The 13,347-nt window shown below is 59.5% G+C and overlaps 2 protein-coding genes across 2 annotated transcripts in view; one reads left to right on the top strand and one right to left on the bottom strand.

Annotated features, from left to right (window-relative positions):
- Window positions 1–4,742, top strand: part of GLB1L (galactosidase, beta 1-like) — a 6,060-nt gene extending 1,318 nt beyond the window's left edge. The window contains exons 5-16 of the mRNA XM_009996269.1: window positions 1,116–1,210; window positions 1,599–1,779; window positions 1,861–1,919; window positions 2,101–2,222; window positions 2,439–2,479; window positions 2,746–2,864; window positions 3,004–3,078; window positions 3,165–3,254; window positions 3,393–3,506; window positions 3,788–3,919; window positions 4,234–4,449; window positions 4,524–4,742. Coding sequence (XP_009994571.1) covers window positions 1,116–1,210; window positions 1,599–1,779; window positions 1,861–1,919; window positions 2,101–2,222; window positions 2,439–2,479; window positions 2,746–2,864; window positions 3,004–3,078; window positions 3,165–3,254; window positions 3,393–3,506; window positions 3,788–3,919; window positions 4,234–4,449; window positions 4,524–4,742 — 1,463 coding nt within the window. The remainder of the gene's footprint in view (window positions 1–1,115; window positions 1,211–1,598; window positions 1,780–1,860; window positions 1,920–2,100; window positions 2,223–2,438; window positions 2,480–2,745; window positions 2,865–3,003; window positions 3,079–3,164; window positions 3,255–3,392; window positions 3,507–3,787; window positions 3,920–4,233; window positions 4,450–4,523) is intronic.
- A 731-nt stretch (window positions 4,743–5,473) lies between these two features.
- Window positions 5,474–12,628, bottom strand: ANKZF1 (ankyrin repeat and zinc finger domain containing 1). Its single transcript, XM_009996268.1, has 15 exons — window positions 12,625–12,628; window positions 12,424–12,542; window positions 11,435–11,537; window positions 10,892–11,085; window positions 10,505–10,620; window positions 10,095–10,248; window positions 8,992–9,214; window positions 8,714–8,815; window positions 8,358–8,537; window positions 8,136–8,246; window positions 7,420–7,693; window positions 6,846–6,957; window positions 6,555–6,722; window positions 6,383–6,447; window positions 5,474–5,594 (listed from the first exon to the last, which is right to left on the bottom strand). Exons 1-15 carry the CDS (start codon window positions 12,626–12,628, stop codon window positions 5,474–5,476), a joined length of 2,046 nt encoding a protein of 681 aa, XP_009994570.1.
- Between the last annotated feature and the right edge of the window lie 719 nt (window positions 12,629–13,347).

Genomic DNA, 13,347 nt, shown 5'->3' with positions numbered 1-13,347 from the left:
TTGCCCCTCTCCCGCAGGCCTCCCCCCCGGCACGTTCCTTCCAGCTGGATTACGAGGAGAACTGCTTCCTCAAGGATGGTGTCCCTTTCCGCTACATCTCGGGCAGCATCCACTATGCCCGTGTCCCGCGCCCCGCCTGGAGGGACCGGCTCCTCAAGATGTACATGAGTGGGCTCAGCGCCGTGCAGGTGTAAGTGACACAGGGACAGCCCTGGGAGCACAGCCCACTGTGCTGGGGTCCCTCAGGATCTCTGGGATCCAAGGAATGGGGACAGAGGCAGGGGTGTTGTCTGATCACAGGGACTGGGGACCAGCCCTGAGCCTGGGCTAGTCCCAGTCCAGCCCCCATTGTCATCCATCGTGCCAGGGTGTCCTTACCTCTGGCATGCTGATCTCCTCTATCACCACAGCTACATCCCCTGGAACTACCATGAGCCACTACCAGGGGTTTATGACTTTGCTGAGGAGCGGGACGTGGAAGCTTTTCTGGACCTGACAGCTGAGCTGGGGCTTCTGGTGATTCTGCGGCCAGGGCCCTATATCTGTGCAGAGTGGGAGATGGTGAGACCCAGACGTGGGACAGGGGAGTCATGGGTGGCCCAGGAGGGGTACAGCAGGGTTGGCCCTTCTGGCTGGCATGCTGACCCCAGTGCCATGCTAGCTGTGCCCAGGCTGCCACTCTGTGGGGCACATGCTGAGCCATCAGCATTGCCCTGGCCTGGCCTTGGCTGTGTGCCTGGGCTCTGCTGAGTGGTTTCTCTGCCTCTCTCTTGGTTGTGGGTGTTCTTCCAGGGAGGCCTGCCTGCCTGGCTCCTGTGGAAACCAGACATCATCCTGCGCTCCTCTGACCCTGGTGAGCCTTCGCACAGGGTTCTGGCCACTGTGTTGTTACAGCCTCATGCCAGTCCCAGCAGGCTGGTCTCCCTCCTCACACCTGCCAGCTCTGCTGCACAGTCTCTCCCAACCTTTTCATCTTTTAGGAGTACTGTAGTTGGTTCTCCACCTCTGCTTCCCCGTTGTGCTCAGCTCTGCACCGTCCTCCTCCTGGCAGGACTGGCTGTGGGTGGACTGGGGTGGATACTGTGGCCAGGCTGATCTCCCCTCTCTCTTCCCAGCCTACCTGGCAGCTGTGGACTCCTGGCTCTATGTCCTGCTGCCCAAGATCAAGCCACGCCTGTACCAGCATGGGGGGAACATCATCAGTGTGCAGGTAGGGTGTAGTGGGACCTGATCCCCTGCCCTGCTCTGGGTCATCTTTCATTGTGTCCCAAAAAGCCACCTGTACCTCCCACACCATGCCCTCATCTGGCACAGCTCTTCAATAAATCCTTCCCAACCATTGGACCTGTGTTTAAATCCACGGGCTGGAGCTCTGGGGTACCTGCCAGCTCCCTGTTTGTGGTTTGAGGGACACAGGCAGAGCTTGTGGTCATAGTGGGGCTGGAAGGTCAGTCTTGGGACACACCCGTGGGCTATCACAACATCTAAAGATGTCATGGAAGGAAGGGGAGCACTGGATGCTCATCACAGTGTGAGGTGGGACCTGGCTGCAGCCCTGCTGGGTGCATGCTGGGTGCTGGCCTCTGCCCTGCTCGCAGGTGGAGAACGAATATGGGAGCTACTATGCCTGTGATTATGGGTACCTGAGGCACCTTCTGAGCTCCTTCCGGGCGCTGCTGGGGAACGAGGTGCTGCTCTTCACCACCGATGCCGCGCGGGCCGAGGAGCTGCGCTGCGGGACGCTGCAGGGGCTCTATGCCACCGTTGACTTTGGGCCAGGTAACCCTGTGCGGGAGGAGGAGAGGGGATCGGGGATCCCAGCTCTGTCCTGCTCCAACCTCTCTCCTGCCATCTCCACAGGCTTCAATGTGACAGAGGCATTTGGTGCCCAGCGCCGAGTTGAGCCGAAGGGTCCCCTGGTGAGCTTGGTGTGGGCACCCCTGGGGGGAATGACCCGTGATGGCTTTGGAGAGGCAGAGGGAGTGGGGAAAGCAAAGAGAGGTGCCATGGGCAGGCTGTACATAAGCAGGGGGGATGTTCCTGGCAGAGGGGTGCCAGGAGTCCCAGCTTTGTGCAGGTGACAATTCCTTTATCCTGCAGGTGAACTCAGAGTACTACACAGGCTGGCTGGACTACTGGGGGGAGGTACATGCCAACACCAGCTCGGTGCAGGTGGCACGGGGGCTAGAGGACATGCTGCAGCTGGGAGCCAGTGTCAACATGCAAGTAGTCAGCTGGCAGGAGGCACAGCCTGGGGGGCGAGGCCCTCCCCTCTGCCAGCACTGGGGTGGCCATTGCTGCTCACTTTCATCCCACAGGGGCTGAGCAAGGGGGGGGAAGGCTGGGCTGGGACCATGGGCACAGCAAAAAGAGGCAGCAGATTGAGAACCTGCTGGGTCAGTGGAGGTGCTGACCGGGCTCTCTGGCATGTCCCATAGGTACATGTTCCATGGGGGGACGAACTTTGCCTACTGGAGTGGTGAGTAGGGCCCTGCCCTGGGAAGGGTGGGACACACTGCAATTTGGGGGCTTTCCTTGGCAGGATCCTGATTCAGGCTTTTGTTCTGTCCATGGGGTAGGCTGACACACACCCAAGGGTTCCTGAACACAAACTTGTCCCCTCCTGAGGATTCCTTTTGTCCCCATTATGGTTCATGACCCCCCACGTTAGAGGCTGGGAGTGGGTTCCATACCATGGGCTCTGCCAGATCCCCTTCCTCCAGCTCCCATTGCTTCCCTGGCCAGGTGCTGACTTCAAGGATCAGTACAAACCAGTGACCACCAGCTATGACTATGATGCCCCCCTCTCAGAGGCTGGAGACCCCACTGAGAAGCTGTTTGCCATTCGCACGGTCATTAGCAAGGTGCTGAGCCTGGGAAGAGGAGGGGGATGGTACTGGGCACTGCTGCCTGTGCCAGGGAAGAGGGAGACACAGAGGGACCTGGCAGAACAGGGGACATCTCCCTGCTTGCCTTGGGGGCACCTGACAGTTTGCTGTTCAGTTCCAGCCCCTGCCAGTCGGTCCAATGCCACCTGCCACCCCCAAGTATGCCTACGGCCGGGTGGCCCTGCAGAAGGTGAGCGCCTGCCCCAAGGGCTGTGCTGCCCCTGACTGGTGTTGCCCCTGCCCAGCACTGACCCAAGCCTGTCCCTCTCTTTGCAGTATGCCAACCTCCTGGATGTCTTGGGTGTGCTGTGCCCCTCTGGGCCCATCTGGAGCAAGTTCCCTCTTACCTTTGAAGCCATAAAGCAGGTGAAGGGTTGGGTGCAGCAGGGGACAGTGGGAAAGATGCCTCTAGGCTTGGCTGCCTTGCCCTGGCTCTGGGGTGGAGGAGCAGAGCTTGTCTCCAGCTCCAAATCCCTTTCTGTGGCCCTCCACTGTGTCCTGCAGGCCCATGGCTTTGTGCTGTACCGCACACAGCTGCCCTGGGATGTCCTGGACCCAGCCACACTGAGGTCTCCTCCCCACAGCGTCTGTGACCGTGGATACGTGATGCTGCAGCAGGTGAGGCTGCAGGTCCCTGGCCCAGTGCTTGGGAGGGCTGTGGGACCTGCCAGCAGCAGCGTCATCCCATGCCAGGGACCTGGGGACAGCCAGGATGCTGAGAGCCACACTGAGCCCTTGTGGGGTAGCCATCTGGCCTGAATTTTCCCCCTTTCGGGGGCTGGAGGGCAACCCTGGGCTGGGTCTGGGGGGCAGCAGGATGCGGCACTGTCAGGCTGCAGGCAGCATTTGGGGAGGTGGGATCTGGGCATGGGGCCACAGTGTTGACCCTGTGTCTGCAGGAGTACCAGGGGACACTGGAGCGGGATGGGCAGACAACGCTGCGTGTGACAGGCAGGGCAGGGGACACCCTGGATGTGCTCCTGGAGAACATGGGCAGGATCAGCTTCGGGGCCAACAGCAGTGACTTCAAGGTGAGGGGAGAGGGCCCTGAAGGTCTAGAGGGAATGGCCTGGCTACCCATGTGGCCAAAGGCCCCCTCTCCTGCCACCCAAGATGGCATAGCCATCCCCAGATCTGCTCCTTGGTTAATCTCATACCACCCTCTGGCAAACCTGCCACAACTGGGGTAAGGCCGTGAGATCCACACCCCTGTCCCCCAGTTATGCTGCCAGAGCAGTGCAGTCCTTCAGAGAGGATCCCATCTCACCTTCACTGCTGCAAGGGGGACATGCCCCAGGGAAGGCAAGCATCCTGCTGCCTCATTTTCTCTCCTGCTCCATCTCAGGGCTTGCTGGGTAACCTCTCCTTGGACTCCAGCCCTCTCAGCAACTGGCTGATCTACCCCCTGGCCATAGACACTGCCATCAAGCAGGGCTGGCCACACTCTGCCCAGCCAAAATCAAGCAGCAGGAGCACAGTAGGGCCAGCCTTCTACACTGGGACCTTTAAGACTCCTGGCATCACCTGGGACACCTTTGTGAAGTTCCCAGGTTGGATTAAGGTAAGGTAGTGTGTGGTTGGGGAGCGAGGGGAGAGTGGTGAGGGGCACAGCTCAATCCTGTCTCCATCTTCTAGGGCCAGTTGTGGATAAATGGCTTCAACCTGGGTAGGTACTGGCCCAGCCGTGGGCCCCAGCAGACCCTCTTTGTGCCTGGCTCGGTGCTGTGTGTTGACTGCCCCAACAACATCACGGTGCTGGAGCTGGAGGGGGCACCCCACACCCCCTCCCTGCTTTTCCTTGAGCAACCCCTTTTCAACGGGACCCTCAGCCACACCACTGTGGGCACAGAATAAACACAGGGCTGCTGGGCAACAGCCTTGCCTCTCACTGGGGCTATGGAGAGGGCAGGGGGCTGGTGGAAGCACAGGGGCCAGTAGAGGGGCTGGAGGGCCCTAGGAAAGGGGCACATATTCTGGCATGAACATCCAGAGCTTCTCTCCTCCTCTGGGGCCAGATAGGATGTGTGCTAAGGAGGAAGGGGTTCAGAATTATGTTTGTTTTGTATGTTAATCCCAAATAGTTCCAGTGCTTATGCTGACACCCCCCATGCCTAGGGGGTCAAGGCACCTCTTTATTGACATGCAGGCAAGAGGTAGTTGCTAACATACTGCTGCTGACAGCATTCAGGAGAGATAGCAAAGCCTGGCCCAGAGGGTGTCCACAGGCACTGTTGCAGGAGTTCAGGGCTACAGTGGCCAGATCCCCTGGGATCTGCCCCACTGCCATGGGTAGCAGCCTACGAGGTAGCTGTGAGAGAAGCCAGGAGCAAGATCCTCTTGTTAAGAGCTGGGCCACAGAGCAGCCTGGCCCCTCACACTAGTACATAGGGACCTCCTCATTGTAATGTCCCCAGAGTCACCATCCAGAGTGACATTCTTGCCCCAAGCCTTGCCAGAGTTGCCTCCAAGACGAACATGGCCAGCTCAGTCCCCCCGACAAACACTGCTTCACAGGCTCTCCCTTGCTGCACAGCTGTGTCTCCACCACATTGGTCCTTGGCAGGAGGCAGAGTCAGGCCCCAGCCTTACGTGTGGCTAGCCCGGGCCCGGCGGTGGGTTTGCAGGCAGGCCGTGGAGCAGAAGGAGAAATCCAGGTAATGGAAAGGGACCTGGCCCAGCAGGGACTCTCCACAGTGCCAGCAGCGGCTGCAAGAAAGAACAGAGGTGGCCCTGGGCAAAGGGGACACTTGCAAGAGGAGCAGAAGAGCAGAGAGGATTCAATGCCTGTGCTGTGACATGAGACAGCAGCAGGGTGAGGGAGCTGGGGCTCCTCTGGTCCTACAGGGCTCACCCAAAAAACATGCTCCCAGGAGGTGATGCTGCCTGGGGTGAGGAACTTTGAGGCAGGCTGAACACGGGGGTATTTGTCCCCCCAGGGGATTGTAAAGTCCCTGCCCAGATCGGCAGGGGCAGAGCTGGCTGCCCACCAGCCTGACATGAGACAGCAGCAGGGTGAGGGAGCTGGGGCTCCTCTGGTCCTACAGGGCTCACCCAAAAAACATGCTCCCAGGAGGTGATGCTGCCTGGGGTGAGGAACTTTGAGGCAGGCTGAACACGGGGGTATTTGTCCCCCCAGGGGATTGTAAAGTCCCTGCCCAGATCGGCAGGGGCAGAGCTGGCTGCCCACCAGCCTGTGGCCCAGGAGCCTGTGGGATGGCAGAGAGAAAGGCTGTGGGATACAGGATCAGGGGCACTGGAGTGGCTGGGGATAGGCTTGCCATAGATCTGGCTGCAAGTAGACCAAGTTGTTCTTTCCCAAGTATTTCAGGGGCGCAGGGGAAGAGAAAGAGCAAGCTTTTAGACACTGCTGGGAATCAAGTGGACAGGAATAGCTTTCAATTGGAAATGAGAACTGGAGCAAGAAGGACAGGGAACAGCTGTGCTCACATGGGAGAGCTTGTCTGCAGAGAAAGCCATGCTGCCAGGGCTGTTACCTGATGTTGGCAGGAGCTGTGCCCGTGTCCTGCGCAGCCAGCCTCCGCTCGGCAGCCAGGGCCCTCTGGAGAGCAGGGAGACAGCTCAGACCTCCCAGCCCCTGTGCCCAGAGCCCACCCCATCGGCACTGCTCCAGCCAGGCTGGATCCCCTTCCCCATCCACAGCCTCACCTTCTCTCTGTCAGACAGTGCTGCGAACTGCTGCTTCTCTCTCTGCTGCTGCTCCCAGCGCTGCTGCTCCTCCCGCTGCGCCTGCTCCCGCTGCTTCCGCTGGGCTTTCTGTGCCCGCTTCTTCTCCAGCTTCTTGGCCTCCATCTCCTGGGTCAGGGGCCCTGGCACCTGGGGGCAGAGGACAGTCAGCATTTCCCACTGAGCCAGGGGCCACGGCATGAGTGGGCAAGGGGCACTTCACCCTGGGGTCCCCCCGCCCCCAGAAGGCGAGGGCAGAGGGCAGGCACCCACCTGGGCACGGCTGTAGTCGTACTTGTCTGGATGGCCCACCATGAACTTGCGGAAGGCATTGCGGGTCAGTTTGTCAGCAGAGACACAGTAGGGGGTCCTCTCCTGCCTGTCTCTGTAAGACAAGGAGGACCAGCTCACCCTGCCACATTACTGCCCGTGTCACTGGGCTGTGAGCTCAGCAACTCCCCAAAGATGTGCAACAGGTATCACAGGCCAGGGTGCCGCAGCCAAGGAAGGGAAAGTTGCTGATCCCTACACCAGAATCCCCCAAATTCTCTTCTTCTTGTATCTCAAATACCCTGCAAAAGTGTCACATCTCTACCCTCTGAACTGCCTGCCAATCAACATGGGAGCACTTTGGGGCTGTGCTCAGCCAGACCAGGCAGGCAAAGAGAATGGTAGTTCATCTCCTAGGCCTCCCCCACAGTAAAAACCCCAAAATCCCAGCTCGTAGAGACCAACCCCAGCTGTCCCAGGACAAGACTGGCACCAGTCCCCAGTGGCTGAGAAAGGAGTTGCAGGGCTCCCAGAGAGGGACTATGCTTGTCAACTGCTGGGTGCCCTGTGGCTGTACCTGAGGGCGGGGTCCGCTCCTGCCTCCAGCAGCAGGCTCCCAGCCTCAGCCTTCCCTGCCCGTGCTGCCACATGGAGCAGGGTGCAGCCACGCTCATCCACAGGCTCGTTGAGCAGGGAGTGGGGCACGTTCAGGGGCTGTGCGTCCTCCCCATTCTTGCTGTCCCCTGGCAGGTCCCTGCTCTCTGGCACAGCCAGGAGGTGCTGCAGCATCCCCACGTCCCCCGTTTTGCAGGCAGTGAACAGGGCATCACGAAGCTGGGTCTGAGGGTCTCCTGTGAGGGAAGAGCAGGAGGGGAGTCTGGTGCCTCCCTTGGCAGAGCAGCAATATAGTCTGACTAGGTAACACACACAGCACAGTTAAAGCATCACTCTACTAGGTGGATCTGGGCACTGCAGGATCTCCAGCACCTTCCAATCCTGTGACAACATGCCATGGCATTGTTGGGTGCTGTTGGTAGCAGCTGAGCCCTCTCCTGAGATGACACCCACTCCAACTGCCACCCCCAAACAGCTGGCTTGGCCAGGTGCTCCTTGCCCCTGCTTCAGACCTGCTGCTCCAAACACACAAGTCATTCAAAGGCCTGTGGCTGCACTACAGCCATGCCATGCCTAGCTGCTCGGAGCACCTGCATGACAAAGTGGGCTTCCATCCACTGCAAAGCCACCAGCAAGTAGGGCAGATATCCACCTGGCTCAGCTCCCAAAACCACTTACCTCCAGTGCCCCAGGGGAGGGGCTCAGTCCCAGCCTCTCCCAGCTGCTCTGTCACCAGCTCCAGGCCAGGCTGCTGGGTACCATGGCATCCCGTCTCTTTGGCAGAAGGCCCTGCAAAGGGAGCATATGGTGAGGAAGAGCCAGGGACCGCCTGCACCCCAGCCATGGCCATCCTTCCCCAATGCCTTCCAACACTGCCCCCTGCCAGTTCTCCCCCCTCACCTTTCTCCACCTTCTTGTCCTTCTTCTTCCTCCTTTTGCGGTTCCGCTTGGGCATCATTTCAAACTCCCGGAGGTCCAAAGTATTCAGTGTCACTTCCACAGTCTCTAGTTCCCCTGCAGGACTGTCTTCCTCCTCTTCCTCCTCCTCCTCTGGTGCTAAAGGGGGTGATAAGACAGGGGCTGAGGCCCCACACAGAGTATAAGTCACTCCGGACTCTCAGCCAGGCACACCCTGCCCTTCTGCCCAAAGCCACACTCTCCAGATCGTGTCACAGGGCTGCAAATCTGGTCCTGTGCCCTAACATCAGACCCTGCTGCTTGCTCAGGGTCACATTTCCCTCTATGATTCAACTCACCAGTTGTGTCCTCTTGTGGAGGATCCATCTCTGCTTTCCGCCGCCTCTTCTGCCAGCCCTTCCGGGGGGACCCAGTGATATCCTCCAGTGCTGTGTCCTTCCCTGGGCAGCAAGGATGCCCCTGTCATTGCCTGAGGACAGGGAGCACCCCACAACTCCAGGGATTGAGGGCTGAGGAGCTACCAACTCCACCCCGTAAGGCAGCACCCTCAAATGCATAAGGGGCCACATCACCCCACCTGCTCTGACCCACAGGCACAGGGTCTGGTCTGACTCACCATACACCTGCAGGCTGGCCAGCATGGTGTGGACTCGCAGCACCTCTCTCAGGGTGGCCCTGCGGGTGCTGAGGGGGATGTGACAGATGCGAGGGTCGCCCTGGGTGAGGGGCGGGTTCCTGCCACCAAAGAGCAGCACACGGTTGTGACGAGGGGCCCGGAGGAAGATGCGCTGAGCTTCATTCAGGTGCTGTGCCCAGGCTGCCAGCAGGTCCTGAATATCCTGGGGAGGAAAGGGAGGCACTATGGAGTCCTGAGCACACTGTGTGGACACAGGTAGGTTCTGGAACAGGGAGCGATCCAGGAGACAGCAGCCTCAGTTGGGCCCTGAATCCCTTCCAGACCTCACACTCCACCCATGGCCTCCAGCAGTGGCGTGGTACCACCTCATGGAGCCACCACCTCAGGGAGCCACCACCTCCACATCTCCCAGCCGAGAGCCCAGTGCTGTGGTTCATCCTCACCCTGAGCAGCGCGGCCTCGTTGTAACGCCGCAGGGAGGCTCCGGCTGACCTGGGTGCTGACCCTGGGGTCTGGGCATCCCGGAGGCCCTGGGCTGTGCCCCGCCGGGCTCGCACCGTGTAGCGATGGAAGGTCTTGTGCTCCTGCACCTGGGGACTGCAGAGAGGACCAGGCATGAGCAACAGGGCTCCATGCATGGTGAGGAGGGGACTCGCAGCCCCTCTCTCAGGGTGGCCCTGCGGGTGCTGAGGGGGATGTGACAGATGCGAGGGTCGCCCTGGGTGAGGGGCGGGTTCCTGCCACCAAAGAGCAGCACACGGTTGTGACGAGGGGCCCGGAGGAAGATGCGCTGAGCTTCATTCAGGTGCTGTGCCCAGGCTGCCAGCAGGTCCTGAATATCCTGGGGAGGAAAGGGAGGCACTATGGAGTCCTGAGCACACTGTGTGGACACAGGTAGGTTCTGGAACAGGGAGCGATCCAGGAGACAGCAGCTTCAGTTGGGCCCTGAATCCCTTCCACCCCTCACACTCCACCCATGGCCTCCAGCAGTGGCGTGGTACCACCTCATGGAGCCACCACCTCAGGGAGCCACCACCTCCACATCTCCCAGCCGAGAGCCCAGTGCTGTGGTTCATCCTCACCCTGAGCAGCGCGGCCTCGTTGTAACGCCGCAGGGAGGCTCCGGCTGACCTGGGTGCTGACCCTGGGGTCTGGGCATCCCGGAGGCCCTGGGCTGTGCCCCGCCGGGCTCGCACCGTGTAGCGATGGAAGGTCTTGTGCTCCTGCACCTGGGGACTGCAGAGAGGACCAGGCATGAGCAACAGGGCTCCATGCATGGTGAGGAGGTGAGCTGATGCCCCTGGGACCCTAAAGCTTCTCTTGCAGTGCAACTGGGCTTAGCCAACTCTCAAGCAAAGACTACAGGAGCTGTGGGTGCCCAGGGTGTGGCAGGCACTGCAACGGGGCAGCAGGGAGGGGACAGCCATCAAATGCCTAGCCCCACTTGACTGTGCCTAGAGGACCAACCCCAGCTCTGTCCCCCTGTACTCACCCCCGGAACACAGCTCCTGCGAAGTGCCCACCGCCCATCATCAGCACAACCCAGCACGTGCTCACACCGAGGCTCTGCAGTGACACTGCCAGCTCTTCTGGCTCCTCACTGCCACCCTGATAAATAGACACCCTTGCTAGTACCCATGGGATCACTTCATTATCTCTTGCTGTCACTTAGAACAGGGACAAGACCTCTCTGCTGCCACCAGAAACAGCTTCCTGGGAGCACCCCAAAGCCAAAAGCCAGGCCACTAGCAAGCCTGGGACTCTAACCTGGCACAGAGACCACCCTACCCGTCATGGGAGATGTCAGACAGATGTCTATACCTGAGCTCCACCCACCTTCTCTGGGGTCCCTCCCCCAACAAGCTGGGCTGTGACTTGCCTTCCTGGTGCTCAGCACGCAGCGGTAGGCACAGATGAGCTGCCCGGTTGCATTGCGGAACAGCACCTTGTGGGAGCGGGGGATCTGGGGGGTCTGGGGGTTCCCAGGGCTGTCGCTGGCAGAGGGTAGCAACTCTGACTCACTGCCTGCATCTGAGCTCTCTGAATCAGACCCCGAGATGCTGGAAACATCACCTGCAAGGAAAAGAAAATGAAGCAGCAGAGTAAGGCAAAGATAAGCAAACAGCCTCCCCCAAACTTTGCAGGTGACCCCAAGGGCTGGCCCATGACTTCAGAAATGTCCTGTCCAATACCCTACGTATCACAAGGAGGCTGTGGAGATAGGGGTTTGGGGCTCTGGCCCCCCAGGTATGCCTAGGCAGGGGCTCAGGTAGAACACCTCTTCTCCCAGAAGAACCCACAGGGGCAGAAAAAAGAGACCCTGAACCGGCAGAGATAGCCAGGGACTTCATCCCTGCTCAGAACAGCCCCAGCAGGGCTGCTGACAGCCTCTGAGCTCTGCTGAGGAGCTCCCATTCCTCACCTGTGCGGGTTTTCTCCTCAAACACTTCTACCGGCAGCGGCCGGCGCCCCAGGAGTCGCTGCTTCAGGTTGAAGCGGTGCCAGTCGAGACGGTAGTGCTCAGTCTGTGGAGCAAGGGGGCATGAGCCAGCAGGGCCTCGCTGGGCCACAGAAACCACCCTCTCCAAAGGGCCTGAGGTGACAGACTCTGAGGGCTAAACTGATGTTGGGACCCTGCAGTGATCCTGGCTGGAAGATCACGGCACTGTGTCCAGTTCTGGGACACCCAATGTAAGAAGGACATGGAGCTGCTGTAGCGAGTCCAGAGGAGGACACAAAGATGATCAGAGGGCTGGAGACCCTCTATATTAAAGACAGGATGAGAGAGCTGGGGTTGTTCAGCCTGTAAAAGAGAAGGCACTGGGGAGACCTTATAGGCCTCCAGTACCTGAGGGGGCTACAGGAAAGCTGGGGAGGGGCTTTTTACAAGGGCATGTAGTGATAGGACAAGGAGGAATGATTTTAAGATGAAAGCGGATATATTTAGATTAGATACTAGGAAGAAACCCTTTTCTGTGAGGGTGGCGAGACACTGTAACAGGTGGCCCAGGGAAGTTGTGGATGTCCTCTCCCTGGAAACGTTCAAGGCCAGGTTGGATGGCGCTTTGAGCATCCTGGTCTAGAGGGAGATGTCCCTGCCCATGCAGGGGGTGGGAACTAGATGATCTTTAAGGTCCCAAGCCAAACCATTCTATGGTATTGTGTGCTTAGGGAGTTAGCCATACAGCAGCTACCTTGAACAGGCCCAGGCCTGTGCTTCGTGTACTGTTTACATCCAGTAAAAGACATTTTAAGCAATAATACACAGTGTCTCAAAGACAGATCCCAACAGAACATGATGAGCAGAGCTCCAGGAAGCAGCCAGCACCGGACTGCACCATGCTGGGGCTGAGGCTCCACCACAGGTCCCCACCAGCTGTGCCAGCTCCCACCTCCTGCTGGCTGCCCAGCCCCACTCCCCTGCTCCTCCCGGCTGCCAAACACCTGCCCGCAGGTGGAGCAGCACATCCGCTCCGGCACCTCGGGGGCTCCCAGGGGCTTCTCCTCGCTGCTGGTGGCCGTGGGCTTCTCTGGAAGAGGAATTAAGGGCTGTGCACAGGCAGCTCCCCAGGCTGCACTGCAAGGAGCAGGGCATTGTGGGTGTCTTCTCACCCATTCATACGAAATCGTGTAACTGTTTTGGCTGGAAAACACCTTTAACATCAAGGCCAACCATTAGCCCAGTATGTGGCCAAGTCCACCACTAAACCATGTCCCTCAGCACCGTATCTACACAGCTTTTAGATAGCTCCAGGAATGCTGACCCCACCACTGCCTTAGGAAGCCTGACAACTCTTTCAGTGAAGACATTTTTCCTAATATCCAACCTAAACCTCTCCTGGCAAAACTTGAGACCATTTCCTCTTGTTCTGTCACTTGTTACTTGGGAGAAGACACCATCCCCCACCTGGCTACAACCTCCTTTCAGGTGGGTGTAGAGAGCAAGAAGGTCTCCCCTCAGCCTCCTTTTCTCCAGGTTACACAGCCCTGGTTCCCTCAGCTGCTCCTCACAGGACTTGTGCTCCAGAGCCTTCACCAGCTTTGCTGCCCTTCTCTGGACTCAGTCAATGTCCGTCTGGTGAGGGGCCCAGAACGGAGCGCAGGATGCGAGGTGGGGTCTCCCCAGTGCCAAGGGCAGGGGGACAGTCACTGCCCTGGTCCTGCTGGCCACACTGTTGCTGATTTAAAGACTCGGAGCCCTCTGGCTGCAGAAGGAGCCCCGGGGGGCCCTCGGGGTGACACCCCGGAGAGCCCACGTACCCGCCCCGCCAGGGCGCTCCCGCGGCCAAGCGCTGGGGCAGCACCCAGGCCGCAGTGCGGGCCGAGCTCCCTCTG

This window comes from Chaetura pelagica, unplaced genomic scaffold (assembly GCF_000747805.2).
Source record: "Chaetura pelagica isolate M959 unplaced genomic scaffold, ChaPel_1.0 scaffold3, whole genome shotgun sequence".
Taxonomy (NCBI): Eukaryota; Metazoa; Chordata; class Aves; order Apodiformes; family Apodidae; genus Chaetura; species Chaetura pelagica.
Note: the sequence above shows the minus strand (reverse complement) of the source record. Positions and strands in the feature narration are given on the sequence as shown.